Here is an 18,091-nt window from a genome sequence, read left to right as displayed (position 1 = left end):
CTAAAATTATTGAATTGTACACCTATAACAACAGAATTTTATAATACATAAATTAATAAACAGCCCAGAATTCCCTGCTGGTCCAGTGGTTAGGATTCTGAGCTTCTAGTGTAAGGCGCAAGGGTTCGCCCCAGGTCAGAAAACTAAAATCCCACATGCCACGTGGTGTGATGAAAACAAAACAAGGGCAGGACAGGGAAGGCAACAGAAGAACGGGCGCAGAGCAGCACAGGGTAAGTATCACTCACTCCTGATTGGTTCACAGCGATCCTGAGGGCTCTGAGCCCTCACGGGGAGGCACAGGACGGAGTGAGGGGCCTGTTAACTGGGGGCTCTGAGCCCTCACGGGGAGGCACAGGACGGAGTGAGGGGGCCTGTTAACTGGGGGCTCTGAGCCCTCAAGGGGAGGCACAGGACAGAGTGAGTGGGGTCTGTTAACTGAGGGCTCTGAGCCCTCATGGGGAGGCACAGGACGGAGTGAGGGGCCTGTTAACTGCTGCGCTGCTTGCTGTCTAGGGGGTGTAAGCACCAGGCTCCCTGCAAGGCAGTGTCACTGACCCTTCATTTAGAATGAAAGACTGCATTAAACTTCACACCAAAATGCGGTCACAGTCACCTCTCCACTGGTGATGACCTCGCCAACACAAGCTTCCCTGATGGAACAATAAACGCCACAACCAGATGTGGGTGGTACGGGGGCAAAAAAAGAAAATTATATAAAAATTTAAAATAACTGATAGAACCCAAAAAACACAAAATAACATCTACAAACATAATACACTGGTTTCTGGATTAAGGAACAGACTGAACCCACGCTCATTCACGCTCGCTCTGGAAACCCTCATGCTGGGTGCTGTGCTGAGCTGCTCAGCCATGTCTCCTTGTGACCCCATGGACTACAGTCCACCAGGCACCTCAGTCCACGGGATTCTCCAGGCAAGAACACTGGAGGGGGTTGCCATGCCGTGCTCTAGGGGATCTTCCCAAACCAGGGATTGAACCCAGGTCTCCTGCACTGCAGGCAGATTCTTACCATCTGAGCCACCAGGGAAGCCCCTGGAAACCCTCTTAAAACTGCTGAAGAAATATTTTTAAAGATGTAAACTTACGGTACTTACTTCCCTGGTGGCTCAGTGGTAAAGAATTGGCTTGCTAGTGTAAGAGACACAGGTTCGATCCCTGGTCCGGGACAATCTTACATGCCTCAAAGTAACTAAATGCATGGGCCACAATGATTGAGCCTGTGATCTAGAGCCTGGGAACAGCAACTACTGAAGCCCATGTACCCATAAGCCCATGCTCCGCAGCAAGAGAAGCCACCACAATGAGAACCCCGCACACGGCAACTAGAGAGTAACCCATGCTCGCTGCAACTAGAGAAAAGCCCGTGCACCAACGAAGACCCAGCACAGCCAAATAAATAAATAAAATTATAAAGTATGTTTGCATTTTTTAAAAAAGATCTAAGCATACAAGAATAAAGAAACTAGATAATCATAATTCAAAAAGATACATGCACCCTCATGTTCTCCGCAGCACTATTTACAACTGCCAGGACAAAAGTAACTGAGACGCCCATTCACAGGAGGCTGGACAAAGAAGACGCGGTGCACGTACAATGGAATATCACTCAGCCATTAAAAAAATGAAGTAAGGACTTCCCTGGTGGTCCAGTGGTTAAGAATCTCTCTTGCAATAAAGAGGACGTGGGTTCAGTCCCTGGTCAAGGAACTAAAATTCCACATGCCTCAGAGCTACTGAGCATACGGGCCCCAACGAAAGATCCCACATGATGTGATGAAGACCCCAACTGCTGCAACTAAGACCTGCCACAACGAAATAAATAAATATTTTTCTAAGAAGAATGAAATATGTCATTGTGCAGCAACATGGATGGAACTAGAGACTCTTAAACTAAGTGAAGTAAGTCAGAGAGAGAACAACAAATACCATATGATGTTGCTGACATATGGAATCTACATAAAGGGTACAAATGAACTTGTCTATGAAACAGAAACAGCATTACAGATGAGGAAAACAAATGTATGGTTACCAGTGGGTAAGTGTGGGGAGGGATAAACTGGGAGACTGGGATTGACATATATACACTGCTATATAGACAGCAGATAACTAATAAGGACCTACAGGATGGCACAGGGAACTCTACTCAATACTCCGGAATAGCATATACGGGAAAAGAATTTTTAAAAGAGTAGCTATCTGTATGCGTATAACTGATTCACTTTGTGGTATACCTGACACTAACATAAAATTGTTAATCAACTATATTCCAATAAAAATTTAAAAAAAAAATTAGAGAAAATAAAAAAAGACAACAACGACAACAACAGCAGCAAAACTGGAAGCAGGAAAGCAAATGGACAAGTGATAACTGCCTTTAACAGAGCCAAGAAACTGCAATCTGAAATATAAAGGGTGGAGCTGAGAACCAGCGATCACAATACTCAGAAGGCATGGAAATGCGGAAGGAGCATCGACAGCAGCGAAGGGCTTGGCAGCTGCGTCAGGAGCAGATCTAGAGACCACGTACTGACCCACTTTAAGCCACTAAAGGTTTAGTTACCACAGGAGGTAAAAGTGAGATTCTCTGGACCAGGGGACACCAGGAACAAAGGCACTGTACAGAAAACCAAGGAACTGAGTGGCTATGCACACAGTATGGAGAAGCCTCTTGAGAGCCCCTTGGACTACAAGGAGACCAAACCAGTCAATCCTAAAGGAGATCAGCCCTGAATATTCATTGGAAGGACGGATGCTAAAGCTCCAATACTTTGGCCACCTGCTGCAAAAAGCCAACTCACTGGAAAATACCCTGATGCTGGGAATGATTGAGGGCAGGAGGAGAAGGGAGCAACGGAGGATGATGGTTGGATGGCATCATCAACTCAATGGACGTGAGTCTGAGCAAACTCCGGCAGATAGTGAAGGACAGGGAAGCCTGGCGTGCTGCAGTCCATGGGGTTGCAAAGAATCAGCCACAACTGAGCCACTGAACAAAAAACAAAGCACAAAGTAAATGTGGTGTGCACGGTAAATGCAGCCCACGTTCTCCACCCAGCCAGCCAGACCCTCAGGCTCCACGCCGGACACGAGAAAAGGCCTCTCTGGACCACCTGACAAGTTCAAGAGGAAGAGCTAAAGATAGTGAGTGCCACCACTTGGGGATCACCAAGAACAAAGATTAAGAAAAATCACCTAAAAGTTAAGCTCAAAATTGACACAGCCTACCCACTTGCTCAGAACTTTCAATCAGCTGTATAATCCCACAAGGTTAATCAATCAAGAGGAGAAAACTAAGGATTAATAGACATCTAAGGATGGAAGAGACAAACAAACAGCAGGAAGAAGCAGACTAGAAGGAACAGAGACCCTGCAGAGAGGGAAAAAATAAATGAAAAACTATCAAAACTACCAAAAATAATCTTCAAAAGAGAAACTTATTCCCAGAAAATAATAAAAGACCAGGATCTTATGTTATTTTTAAAAAATGAGGATGATTTTAAGAAGAAAAGAGCTCTTAAAAAATAGAAATATGATAGGAAAGGAAAAATAAATAGTAGGGCTTGAAGACCAAGATAAAGAAATCTTCCAGAAAAACTGAGCAACAGAGATGCACACAGAGCAACACACCCCCACACTCCAAAGAAGACAAAGACAAAGAGGAAAACTGGAGAGAAAAGATAAAATCAGAAGACCAAAACAGGAAGTCCAACATTCAATAAAATAATAGTTCAAGAAAAATGAAACAGGGAACAGGAGAGGAGGAAGTCCTCAAGGGAAGTTCTCAGAACTGACTCAACTGTCAGACTCAAAGTGCCCACCATTCACACAATGGACAGAAACAGACCCCCACGAGGCCGTATCACTCTAAAACTGCAGGAACCACCAAGGCAAGAGAAGGTTCTATAGGCTTCCAGCTAAGTCCAAGCTGGTTCTAGACAAAGAAGCAGTGAATGGATTCAGATTTCTCAACAGCAACACTGCAAAACGACAACTGTACAAAATTCTGAAATTCGCTGTTTATTCTGTGCCATTTTTAAAAACTAAGGGTGGGCCTGGCTAAGCTCCTCCTCTCTACCTGGCCTGGTCTAGCCGTGGGCTGATGAAGTTCCTTCTCTCCTCTCCACGCCTGCTCTTTCATTTCATCTGACAAATTTTCTGCTTTGACCTCGTTCTGAGAGCTTGAAGAAGGCTCTGAAACCTTAGAAGCTGAAGCTACAAAGCAGCCTGCTCTCTCTGCCCACACTTCTACAGGCTGTCCAAAACCAAGGCCGCACTACAACCCTGCCCATCACCCTCACTAAGGCTAACCCTCTGCTTTCCCAGACTTTCTCCCACTCTTCCCACTGCCCTGCCTGGAAGAAACCTCTTGAAAACCTTTGGGAAAGCACAAGCCAAGACTAGGACCATGTGTTCGCTGGGTTTATCTTCTGGGAGACTGCAATCAGTACGACAGTACCGATCCTTCCTGAGACAGCTCGTTTGTTCTTGCTGCTCCTTTTCATATACAGACAGAGCAGAACTAAAAAGAGAAGCAAGAAAATCCTAACACCAAAGCTAGGAAGGAGACTATCCTGGGGGGTGGGAGCAGGGGTTGGGGGCGGTGCAGGGAACCTAATGGGGGAAGCACCCACATTGGCATGTGGCTTTCCACCTAGTAATTAATGCTTTCAATTAATTTTAAGTAATTAATTTTTGCATCCTAGGTATTGAATACAATGGTGTGTATTTTGCTTTTTCTCATATACCCTTCTGTCCTTACAATTGTAAAAACTTGTTTTAATGCACATATTCCTTCAATTAGTAGTTATGAAACTACACAATTCATTGGGCTTCCCAGATGGTGCCAGTGGTAAAGAGTCACCCTGCCGATACAGGAGATGCAGGACACGGGGGTTTGACCCCTGGGTGGAGAAGATCCCCTGGAGAAGGACACAGTAACTCACTCCAGTATTCTTGCCTGGAGAATCCCACGGACAGAGGAGCCTGGCGGGCGACAGTCCACTGGGTCGCAAAGAGTCGAACACTACTGAAGCGACTTGGCACACACGCATACAACTCATTATTAAATCACAAAACTTTGTATCACATCGGCAGCACAGCTCTGCTACATCAATCATGAAGGAAGCTGGCTTAATTTTAAATACACACCAAAAAAACCTAAGACCAGATGTACTCACATTATGAGTCTTCGGTTTAAGAACCAGTATTTCCTCCGACTTCTGTCATATCCGATAGGTTCGTGTCGAATATAGGGTTTGTTTTTTTGGATTTCAGCAACGCAGTCAGTCACACCAGGCACCTTATGTGCTACACAGACTTCACACTGCCACTCATCCTCCGGCACCTCCTCGAGCGGCGGCTTCACACATTCCAAGTGGTACACCGCCGAGCAGGTCTCGCAGCAAAGCAAATCCCCGAGTTTGTGACAGACCCGACAGTGGTCGTCGTACTGGATCACCCCTTCGGACATCAGCTCCTCACGGGCGATGTTTGTGGTGAGAAACTGGTCGACTAAGAACTGCAGAACTTTGATCTTGTTCTCCACTGGTCCATAAGGATAGTCCTCTGCTTCCTGGTAAGGAAGAACGTGATGGTACTCCTTGTCACTCTCACAGTACACCCGCAGCACCTCTGGCCACGTCATGCCATCGATGAAATACAGCGTGGAATTCACGCTGTCTTTCAGATCGGCGGGTCCAAAGGTAGTATTGGAAGTGTCTTCTTCACGCAAGACTGCTTTCAAAAGCACGACGTGCATCTCTGCCATGAGTGTGCACTGCTCTTGACTCACCAGAGCCGCACAGAAGTCCTCGAAGCGAAAAGGAGATAACCTTAGAACCGTGCCAAAGTTCCGCAATACCTCATAAATGGCAATAACATTCATTATATGCTCGTTAGGCACCATTAAATCCTCAGAGGACTTGGGAAATTCAAGGGGTGGGATGTCTTTTTCTTCCAATATTGGAGAACGAGGCCGATGTACTCTCGGTTTTCGCCTACCTATAAAGAAAGAAATGGTATAATTACAAATCAAGACCTCATTTCTACAAACTATGGGTTTTCTAGTTTTTCCTGTTTGGACATATACCTCCGAAAAGAGATATGCCATACTTCTATTTTTCTAATAGCTGCCAAGTTCAAAGAACCAAGAAGCAATGATTTAGCTCTGATCTTTAAATCTGTAGAAAATCTAAATGCAAAGTTTTCCCATTATATCCCAAACCAGAAGTACAAAATAAACTGCAATTATATTCAGTTCTCAATTACCTAGAGGGGTTAACTGGTTTATAAGTAATCATGATAAAAAAGTTAACAGTGTATTTGTGAAAGACTCGACGAGAATATAAATGAAAAAAAGACATCTCCAAGAGAACAGGCGCAATCTGGTGCTCCGGCTGCACTAAGAAATGGCTCTCAGCGACCAGACAGGAAGTCCGCTGGTGCAGCAGCCCTCTTCCTCGGCCAGAAGTACTTCCGGAGTTCCACATAAAGCTCAAGGTTAGGGCTGAGACAGAAAGGAAGAAGGAGGAAGGAAGAGAGAAGACAAGCAAGGTTCCAATACTGGGAGAAAATGAGGTCGGGGGTTCACTTAAGAAACAGACAACAGATTGTAATTTTTCAGTATAAATTAAGCAATAGCAGGTGCCTGCTTGCCAAATTAAGAGCTGCGATGTCCAGTCTAGGAATACCTACGTGTGTAAGTAAATATACCAACACATATCATTTGAGGGCTTAGTTTATAACAAGCATGCAGATCTCATTCAATCCTCAGAAAAAGTCTATGAAGTATTTTAATAAGAAAACTTGTGGAAAGAAACAAGTTTCTCTTAAAATGCTATGCCTGCATTACTATTATTACACTTTTCAATGATGTTTACAGAACAAGAAATGTATTTTTAAATACCAGGATTAATTTTATCAAGATCAGTTAACACTGGATTCACTTTTCACAATTAAGCTTTATGGTAACCATGGATTTGGGCTGCTGGTCACCTCTTGATTGCCTCTTCCGTCCCCATTCCTAAGCCCCCCTCAGGAGCAGCTAACTCTCATTAGGTACAAACTAAAAGGGTACAGGACACCAGGAGAAGAAAGTACACTAAAGGATATAAAAGGTCAAGATCTTTTATACAAAGCACTACTCCCCATATTCATTCACTGGAAAGATTTTCCAAATAAGACTATATCCATTACTTTCTGTAGAAAAAGGTTCAAGGGATCACCCTAGGCAAGACTTCACAGGTGAGCTTATATAGTAAGGGGCTTCCCCCTGGTGGCTCAGTGGTAAAGAATCCGCCTGCCAAGAAGAAGATTCAAGTTCCATCCCTGGGTCGGGAAGAGCCCCTGGAGAAGGAAATGGCAACCCACTCCAGTATTCTTGCCTGGGAAATCCCATGGACAGAGGAGCCTGACAGGCTACAGTTCATGGGGTTGCAAAGAGTCAGACACAACTTTTAGTGACTGAGCACCCACCCTACGTAGTAAGGAAAGAAACCTCCTTCATCTTAGCAAATTTTCATCTACTACAAAGATGCAGTTTTCACAGACTCAACTAAGTCACAGAATCACCATACTAGTGATAAGCATCATGATGGTAATGCAGTCCATTTCACTGTCTTCTGGAAACTATTTGGGTCTCAGCTGCTTAAGTATAAATAAAAGAAAGCCGAAAGGGATTAAGGGAAGACTGAACCTAGAGGAATCCCTCAAATCCAAGAGAAGAAATACAAGTCACCAACTGAGACAAACCTGCTTACAGAGACAGTGCCTGTGTTCCTCTCGGCTGTTTATGCAAAATGCTGTCAAAGAGAGTCCGAGTAAAAGAGTGCAGAAGGAAAGGTTGGAAAAGTAGTTCGAGGACCAGAACACAGGGATCCTTAAATGTTAGGTGCAGGCATTTGTGCAGCACTTTATTCAGACAGTAATGAAGGTTGTAAAGAGAACCTGAGCAGGGCAGAGACATGAGAAGAGTGTTCTAGAAAGTCTTCTCTGGCTTCAGTATGTACAATGAAAAGGACAAAGGGAAGAGATCAGAAACAGGGCATCTTCTGCAACTACCGAGAAAATAAAGACCTGGATTCAGAGTCTGGCTGTGAGAACGAAGAAAAAGATGGATAAAAGTGACCTTATGAAGCAAGAAATCAAGTGGAGTGGAATAGAACATAGCCACCTTAACATTTGACTCTGGTGCCACTTCCTGCAAAAGACTACTCTAACTCCCCCAAACTCTTCTGAATTCTTGTTGCCTTCTCTGAGCCATTTGTTACCTTATAATTTACCTGTTCATGGTATCTATTCCACCTCTGCAGCTGAACACCCACCTCTTAGACCTATGAAAGATTTGACAAATGCTTCTTTTACTAGCAGCATTTGCCAGCATCACTCTCTTTAGAGAATTACCTTCCCCCTACACCACCTGAATCTGATGGGGTCCTCAAACATAGTATTCCATCTCCCGATCATTGGCACTGCGGGCCAGCTAGAGTCCTGACTGATATTTTATATTCAGATGTTGAGTGAGAAGTACTCTGAAGCTTGTTCTTTCCAAGATGGTAGCCAGAGGTGGTCTGGGGCCAACCCACCTTTACCACCCTTGTGGAAGAAGGGAATAAACACAAGAGACAGAAGAAGCAGGAGTGGGAGAAAAGTACTGCTATAACTCAGGAGTACTGGCAGAAGCTGTCGTTCAAATCTCCCAGTCACACAAACCAAAAACCACTCCCCTTTTGCTTAAAGTGAACATGTTGGTTTTCTGTCACTTGCAAATAAAAGGGAACTGATTAAAACAGTATTTAACACAGTATATAAATCTTTTATAATGAGAAACTCAGAAAATTGCTACGTAAAGACTATCAATGAGAGCAGTTAATGTCTTTTCCCCTAAAAAAAGACTGTTGATAGTACTCTTCTGTAGTAGACAGTAACAGAAACACTGTCCAACGTCTAATTTTAAAGTATCAGCTTTCACAGATTCTAAAAGATTTTGGATAACCACTGTATTTGGATATTTAACAATTCATTTAGCTTTATCTTAAGCTAAAGCATGTTTACTTTCTATTAGGTTTAGAGGTAAGAAGAAGGCAAAAAAAGGCTCACAAATTCTACACTCCAGTATCTAGCTGGAAACCACAAAATAGGGTATATTCAAACTACAACTATATACACACTGAACAATGTGAGCACTTTTCAAAGTTAACATTAAATACTAGTCAGTTCATTCTGAAGTATTATTGAGAAAGTTTAAATAAGTTCAATTGTTAAGAAGGCAATTTGGCAAAAATCTATCTGAAGGCATAGCCCTTTGACCCAGCAATTCCACCTCCTAGAAGTTATTCTACAGATATACAGACACATGCATTTAAATAAGTACAAAATACTTAATGCAACAGTTTCTTTGTGTGTATTTTCTGGGTTTTTTTCATTTAACCTAAATATACATCAATACTTAAATCATAAATTACAATGCATATAGATAATAGCATCCAATATAGCAGTTGAAAAGAATAAGATGATATTCATACGGGTTGAAATAAAAAATCTTGGAGATATGTTATTAAATAGAAGAAAAAGCCAGCTACAAAATAATGATGAGAATGTCATTTGAGAAAAGAAATTAGAAACAAACAAAAAAAAGGGGGGAAAGAGCAATATAGTATATGCATCTAAGAGGTCATATAAGAATCTTTTTTATAGTTGCTTCTGGGGAGGATAAATGGAGGAAAGGAAGGAAGAAAGGCCAATTTTTTTTATCCTTCTATAGTCTTAAACATCACATGCACATATTTTTACTATATTTTAAGAAAAATACTGGGCAGGTATCTGTGCAAATACATAAAAATATTAATATTCAAATCAATAAAACGATGCTAGTAATAATGGCTACTGATGGTCTTGTATGAACACAAATATAAGGTCATTATGCCAAATTCAAAGATTCACGTTTAAGCATAGAGTATAGAGAGAAAACTCATAAAATTAAACCACTTACGCCCCTCAACTGTCAATCATTAGTACTAGCAAGTCAAGTCATTTCAACTATTCAGGGAAATGTATTTATAATATACCACTGAAGATTATCCTCATTACCACTGCAACACTGATCTAATATCTAGCAGATAAATTAGATTTATCTGTATTTACCTGTATTAAAGAAAAAAGTGATTAACGTCAACCTCACTAGCTATTCGGAAAAGGCGGAGTAAAACCACGAGATACTGTTTCATACTCATCAACAGACAAAAATTTTAAAGTCCATCCAAACAAACTGTTGAGAAGAACAGACAACAGAAACACTGGTATATCATCTTTGGGACCCTAAAGTGACACCACCACTTTGGGGAGCAAGTTAGCAAGAGCCAGGTTAAGGCTATACACATAACCTTGAGAGAGCAGTCTGCAAACTTTTTGTCCACGACCCAAAATAAGAATACATTTTATATCTCAACCTAGTATACAGCCCAAAACTAAAGTCTTTTAAGCACTACTCTTAGCTTCCCTCATAGCTCAGTTGGTGAAGGATCCGCCTGCAATGCAGGAAACCCTGGTTCGATTCCTGGGTTGAGAAGATCCACTAGAGAAGGGATAGGGTACCCACTCCAGTATTCTTGGGCTTCCCTTGTGGCTCGGCTGGTAAAGAATCCACCCGCAATGTGGGAGACCTGGGTTCCATCCCTGGGTTGGGAAGATTCCCCTGGAGAAGGGAACAGCTCCCCACTCCAGTATTCTGGCCTGGAGAATTCCATGGACTGTACAGTCCATGGGGTTGCAAAGAGTGGGACATGACTGAGCGACTTTCACTTTCTTTCACTTTCACTTAGACTAATATCTTCTCTTCCATCCCATTTCAATACCTTCTATTCCATTCTTTTTCTGCTTTTAAAACATGCGGCATGCAGCCCACAATCTGAAAAACACCTCTCAGGAGTTTCCTGACACCCCCTGGTGAGGTCTCTGCACTCACTGAGGAGGGCCCTGGCTCCTTCCCTGGTTGGATCCTGCCTGCCTCACTGGGGCTGCCGTGGTGGCTCAGCGGTAAGGAATCCAGCTGCCAAGACAGGGGACGCAGGAGATGCGGGTTCGATCCCTAGGTCAGGAAGATCTCCTGGAGGAGGAAACAGCAACCCACTCCAGTATTCTTGCCTGGGAAGTCCCATGGAGAGAGGTCACATAGACTCAGACACAACTGAGCACAGCACGGCACGCTGTCCAGAGTGGCCAGGATACAAAGCCTGAGATGCTGCCTTGAAACTATCCATCCTAAAACTGGAAGTGCAGCAAAATCACATGGTACACTGCTAAAGAATGCACAGGAGAACCATACAAAAAGATCTTAAAGACCCAGATAACCACAATGGTGTGATCACTCACCTAGAGCCAGACATCCTGGAGCGCGAAATCAAGTGGGCCATAGGAAGTATGACTACAAACGAATCTAGTGGAGGTGATGGAATTCCAGTTGAGCTATTTTAAATCCTGAAAGATGATGCTGTGAAAGTGCTGCACTCAATATGCCAGCAAATTCGGAAAACTCAGCAGTAGCCACAGTACTGGAAAAGGTCGGTTTTCATTCCAATTCCAAAGAGAGGCAATGCCAAAGAATATTCAAACTACTGCACAATTTCACTCATCTCACACGCTAGCAAAGTAATGCTCAAAATTCTCCAAGCTAGGTTTCCATAGTACGTGACCTGAGAGGTAACTTCCAGATATTCAAGCTGGATTGAGACAAGGCAGACAACCAGAGATCAAATTGCCAACATCCACTGGATCATTGAGAAAGCAAGAAAATTTCAGAAAAAGTTCTACTTCTGCTTCATTGACTACACTAAAACCTTTGACTGTGGATCGCAACAAACTGTGGAAAATTCTTAAAGAGATGGGAATACCAGACCACCTTATCTGCCTCCTGAGAAATCTGTATGCAGGTCAAGAAGCAACAGTTAGAACCAGACATGGAACAACAGACTGGTTCCAAACTGGGATAAGAGTACGTCAAGGCTGTATATTGTCACCCTGCTTATTCAACTTCTATGCGGAGTACATCATGTGAAATGCTAGGCTGGATAAAGCACAAGCTGGAATCCAGACTGCTGGGAGAAATACCAATAACCTCAGATATGTAGATGACACCATCCTTATGGTAGAAAGCAAAGAGGAACTAAAGAGCTTCTTGATGAAAGTGAAAGAGGAGAGTGAAAAAGCTGACTTAAAACTAAAATTTCAAAAAACAAAGATCATGGCACCCAGTCCCATCACTTCACGGCAAATAGATGGGGAAACAATGGAAACAGTGACAGACTTTATTTTCTTGGGCTCCAAAATCACTGCAGATGGTGACTGCAGCAGCCACAAAATTAAAAGACACTTGCTCCTTGGAAGAAAAGCTATGACAAACCTAGATAGCATATTAAAAAGCAGAGATATTACTTTACCAACAAAGTCTGTATAGTCAAAGCTATGGTTTTTACAGTAGTCATGTACAGATGTGAGAGTTGGATCATACAGAAAGCTGAGCACCGAAGAATTGATGCTTTTGAACTGTGGTGATGGAGAAGACTCTTGAGAGTCCCTTGAACTGCAAGGAGATCCAACCAGTCAATCCTAAAGGAAATCAGTCCTGAATATTAATCGGAAGGACGGATGCTAAAGTTCCAATATTTTGGCCGCCTGATGAGAATTGACTCATTGGAAAAGACCCTGACGCTGGGAAAGACTGAAGGCAGAAGGGGATGACAGAGGATGAGATGGTTGGACGGCATCACCGACTCAACGGACATGAGTTTGAGCAAGCTCTGGGAGTTGGTGATGGACAGGGAAGCCTGGTGTGCTGCCAGCCATGGAGTCACAAAGAGTCGCACACGACTGAGTGAATGAATTGAACTGAACTGAAACTGTTAGAAGTAGAGTAGCAAAATGCAACTCAAATTTACAGACCCCAGGTGAAGCTCAGTAATCTGTATTTTTTTTATGGGATATATTTTATTTTATTTATTTATTTTTTTATTTATTAATTTTTTTTTCAGTGGGTTTTGTCATACATTGATATGAATCAGCCATAGAGTTACACCGAGTAATCTGTATTTTTAACCTTTCTCCCCCAGATAATTCCCATGTGTAGTCAAGTTTGAAAATCAGGGCTTTACTGAAATTGGATATTCCACCTACCAAGCAAAAAGTAAAGCTTTTGTAGAAACTCAAGGCAAGAAAGCTAAGAGGCTGCCTCAAGGCATGATTAGAAGAGGACTGGTGTGAAAGTAAACTGAAGCCTAATCAAAGACATTAATAAGACCACAAAGAGAAAATGCTAAGGATGGAAAGTGGTCTGCATGGGGGCTGGGAGGTAGGGGGTGGGGGGAGGGGAACCAAAGACCGAGAATTTGTCAATGTATTTCCAATACAAAGTTTCTTGACTGAACAACAAGGATTCTGGTCCATGTGACAGATTATTACCTTAACAGAAGAATTATGTTTTTATGTACACTATTTAAATAACCTGGCAGCTGCTGAGGCGATACTTTCTACTCCTTTGAATTTCATAATAGAGGTTTACTTAATAGGGTCTATGGGGACACCCTCTTCTCTGAGTTCTTTGGAAGAACTGGTCAATAACATTAAGTGTTAACTGTTGCTTGGGGTCCTTTTCTACACGCTTGGAGTTTTTTAAATATACACTGTTGGCACAATCTGTATTTGTTAATTTCCCATTGTTTTCATTTAAAAACTTCTCTATACATTTTAAGTAGATATTGCCTTCATTTGCTGAAGCTGCAAGAAATTCTAGACCTTTTTCAAGGCCCTGATCAGATGTTACCTTTCCGTCTTCTCCTGGGCCTCCAGGCCCCGTGCTTCTCTGACCCTGTACAGCTCTCTGTTGTAGCGTGAGCACATTTATACTGCAGGCAATTACGGGTCCTCAGCTCATGTGTTAACTTCTTGAGAGCACAGATCATGTTTTATTGTAATAACTAAAATTTTAAAAGTGTTCAACAAATGATACCCAGAAGCAAAACTACCTACAAAGGGCAGAGATCCAGGGTGCAGTCAGGTCAAGATTAAAATCCAGATGCCACTGCAGATTTTTCAGTTTGGCTTACACATTTTTATTGTATTATACTAAGAAGGATATTTACAATATTTTCAGACTTTTAGACCCCATAACTCTCTATATATGTGTGTTTCTACAAAAAAAAAAAAAAGAAAGAAAAATGTTAGTATTGTCCCCCTATTTCTAACTGCTATCTGACGGAAGAAAGATGTACACTCAGTATTGGTATACGGGGTGAGCAAAGTTTGTTTCCAACAGAAGTTAATATTCAGTATCTAATCAAGTCTCATTCTTTAATCTAATGTTACACATAAACCATGAATGGCATAACAAAATAAATCATCTGTAATATGCTTACTGGACTTCCCAGGTGGCTCAGTGGTAAAGAAGTCGCCTGCCAATACAGGAGACTGGGGTTCAGTCCCTGGGTCAGGAAAATTCCCTGGAGAAGGAAACTGCAACTCAGTCCAGTGTTCTTGCCTGGAAAATTCCATGGACAGAGGAGCCTGGTGGGCTACAGTCCATGAGGTCACAAAGAGTCAGACACAACTTAGCAACTGAACAACAATGTATTTACTAGTCATCTTTTTAAATTCGGGCTCCCCTGGTGGCCCAGGCAGTAAAGAATCTTGCCTGCAGTGCGGGAGACCCAGGTCCAATCTCTGAGTCGGTCAGATCCCCTGGAGAAGGTAACGGCTAACCACTCCAGTGTTCTCGCCCAGAGAACTCCATCAGCAGAGGAGCTTGGCGGGTTACTGCCCATGGGGTTGCAAAGAGTCAGACGCACTGAGCAACTAACACACACTTTTTTTTAAATTATGAAACTAATTTGTCCAAACAAGGATATCTCCCTTTGATCTGGAATAGTGCCCCAATCTAGCTTTAAGATTATTACTCACGAGTTTGTGTTCTTCCAGGGAATCTCCTTTGTCTCCATTCTCTATCCTTCCATTTCAGTAATAACAGGAAAAATAGCAGCTAGCTTTCACAAGGGCTTCCTATACACCAGAGAGAGGAATTGTGCTAATAAACACATTTAAATGCATTATCTCCACATCAACTCCATGAACTAGGTATTATTATTATCTCCTTTTAAAGATGCATATAGAAAGGCCGAATGACTGGTCCAAGGTAACATAGTCAGTGCCACTAAGAGTTACAGTTAAAGGAGAAGTCCACCTGTCTCTTAAGCTTATGCTCTTTACTGCATTAGACTTTCTCCCCTATTATTAAAAAAACCACTTGAGTCAACCTCTCAGGTAAAAGGCATTTGAGAAATAACAAGAGTCCTTTGTGCAGGTGGCAGAAATAGCAGCTAAAGGAGATCAATCAGAGTTAGAAAGTTTGAACACCTAAAGCAAAAATTTTAACAAGAGGCATCATTTCAAGTGTTTAATAGCCATGTATGGTTAGTGGCTACCAGGCTGGACAGTATAAATACAGAACATTTCCATCACCCCAGAAAGTTCTTTGGAGAACCCTGGTCTAGAAATATATCTAGGGACTACTCCACAACTTTACCCCAATGGGTTAACAACACAAGGCTAAGACACATTTCAGTAGTCTCTCTCTTTAAAACAATCGAAAAATACTAAAAGCATTCTCTGTGAAATTCCAGCAAAATAAGGAGTCTATCAAAACTGAAATAAAGATGCAAGCCTCAGATAAAGAAATCCATATAAATATATACATATACATATAGACTTAAGAATTGATAAAGATTACATGATATGCATTCTAAAGAAGCACCCCCAAAATTGGAAATAACCTAAATGTTCATCAGGAGGAAATGGATAAATATAACAGAATATTACATTGTATTTAAAAACAGATGAACTAGGTGTATCAACACGAATAACGAATACTTTTTAAAAAGTAAAACAAGCAAGTTAATCAAACACCCAAAGGCCATCTATGTAAAAATTTAAAATATAAAACAATAACGGCATATAAACATGTAAAAGTGAAAGTTGCTCAGTTGTGTCTGACTGTTTGCAACCCCATGGACTGTAAACTGACAATCCCCTGTCCATGGAATTCTCCCGGCAAGAATACTGGAGTTCCTGCCCCAGGGGATCTTCCCAACCCAGGGATCAAACCCAGGTCTCCCGCATTGAAGGCAGACTCTTTACCGTCTGAGTCACCAGGGAAGTCCATAAACATATACAGGACGAGTATAAAAACATGGATGGGAATGATACACACCAACTTCAGGAGGATAAATACCTCTCGAGGGGCAAGGAAGGGAAAAGGAGAGAGAATGTTAACTTAACCTCTAACATTCTCTTAAAATAGAACTGGAACAAGTATGGAGAAAATGTCAGTATTTACTAAATCTGGCTAGGGTGTTCAAGAGTGTACATTACCTTATTTTTCAAACTTTTTGAATGTTTGAAGTATTTTCTCATGATTTTAAGAGGAAAGTTTCTTATATCTGAAAAGCTTACTTCCGTAGTATGCCTAGTTGTTCAGTCGTGTCCAACTCTTCGCGACCCCATGCACTGTAGCCCGCCAGGCTCCTCTGTCTATGGCATTCACCAGACAAGAATACTGGAGTGGGTAGCCATTCTCTTCTCCAGGGGATCCTACCCACCCAGGGATCGAACCCAGGTCTCTTGCATGCAGGCGGATTATTTACCATCTGAGCCACCAAGGAAGCCCCTGAAAATCAGCGCTACTATGCGCTCAGTTGGGTCCGCCTCTTTGCAAGCCCACTGACTGCAGCCCACCAGGTTCCCCTGCACCTGGAATTTTCCTGGCAAGAATACTGGAGTGGGACTTACCACTGAACTCAATGGTGGTTCAAGAATTTCTGAATATGCTACTTTCTTCATAGCCAAGAAATTTTTCACTACAGTAGAAAAGGTGAAATTCTGGCTTCAACAAAAGTTGAAGAATTTATTTACTAATTTCTTTTAGCCTTTGAAAAATAAAAATTTTTCATATTATACCTCTTTAGTTTCTTCTCCAAATAAAACATTTCTAGAACAGTTCCGAAACATTTTAAGTAACATAACCAAAGAATCTTGCTTCTTAAATATCTGGAACAAGAACTATTATGATATAAAAATCTCTTTAAAAAAAAAAAAAAAAAACTCTTAAGTTTTCACAATGAATTAAAAAAGAATCCATCAGCCCACAGTAACATTCAGAAGAAAGGGAGGAAGGGAGAGCTCTTCGAATGCTGACTGATATCTGAAAGAATGAAAAATCAGAAAAAACCATTATGCAATCACGAGTGTAATAACCGCATCAGGCAAGGCCTGAATGAATGCTAAAACCACTGGGTGAAAGCCTGATGGGCAATGGGATATTCTCACAATATCACCTCATAAATTACCTGTTCCTTTCAAAGAGGAAAAGGGAACCTTTAAAAGGCAGACTCAACGTTTACAAAGTGATCAAACTTATTGTCAATAATGGAACAAACTGATGACATACCTCCTGCTGAGATGCACAAAGGAAGACACAACATCACTTACACAGAATTCCCACCAAAAACATCTAAACTGAGTCTATAGAAAACAATCAGATAAACCCAAACAGTGAGACGCTCTGAAGACAACTGGCCTAAACAATTAAGAAATATCACTGTTGGGGATTCCCCGGTGACCCAGTGGTTAGGACTCCACGATTTCACTGCTGAGGGACTGGGTTTGATTCCTGGTCAAGGAACTAAGATCCTACAAGCCACACGATGTGGCCAAAAAACAAAAAGTCATCATCACAAAAGAACCCGTCCCTCTCCAAAAGTGACAGGACAGCTCTAGATTAAAGGAACAAAAGAGATATCAGCCAAAAACAACACATGACCCTTGACTGAATCCTGGATAAACAGAAAGACAAAACAGCAATAAAGGGCAATTGGGAAATTTTGAAATGGAATATTACATCTGCGCTAAATTAAATGAATTGAGTATGCTGCAGAATTTAGAAGTGAAATGTCATGATGCCTGCAATTTACTGTCAAACAGTTCAGCAAAAAGAAAAATTTAAAAGACTGAGAAAATAAATACAGCAAAA

The 18,091-nt window shown here is 41.8% G+C and overlaps 1 protein-coding gene across 13 annotated transcripts in view; it reads right to left on the bottom strand.

The window, feature by feature from the left end:
• BPTF (bromodomain PHD finger transcription factor) overlaps positions 1-18,091 on the bottom strand; it is a 131,329-nt gene that overhangs the window by 86,470 nt on the left and 26,768 nt on the right. For all 13 annotated transcript variants that reach the window (XM_065910563.1, XM_065910569.1, XM_065910574.1 and 10 more), the window contains exon 2: positions 5,202-6,024. In XM_065910563.1, coding sequence (XP_065766635.1) covers positions 5,202-6,024 — 823 coding nt within the window. The remainder of the gene's footprint in view (positions 1-5,201; positions 6,025-18,091) is intronic.

The sequence above is a fragment of the Muntiacus reevesi genome, chromosome 18, assembly GCF_963930625.1.
Source record: "Muntiacus reevesi chromosome 18, mMunRee1.1, whole genome shotgun sequence".
NCBI lineage: Eukaryota > Metazoa > Chordata > Mammalia > Artiodactyla > Cervidae > Muntiacus > Muntiacus reevesi.
Note: the sequence above shows the minus strand (reverse complement) of the source record. Positions and strands in the feature narration are given on the sequence as shown.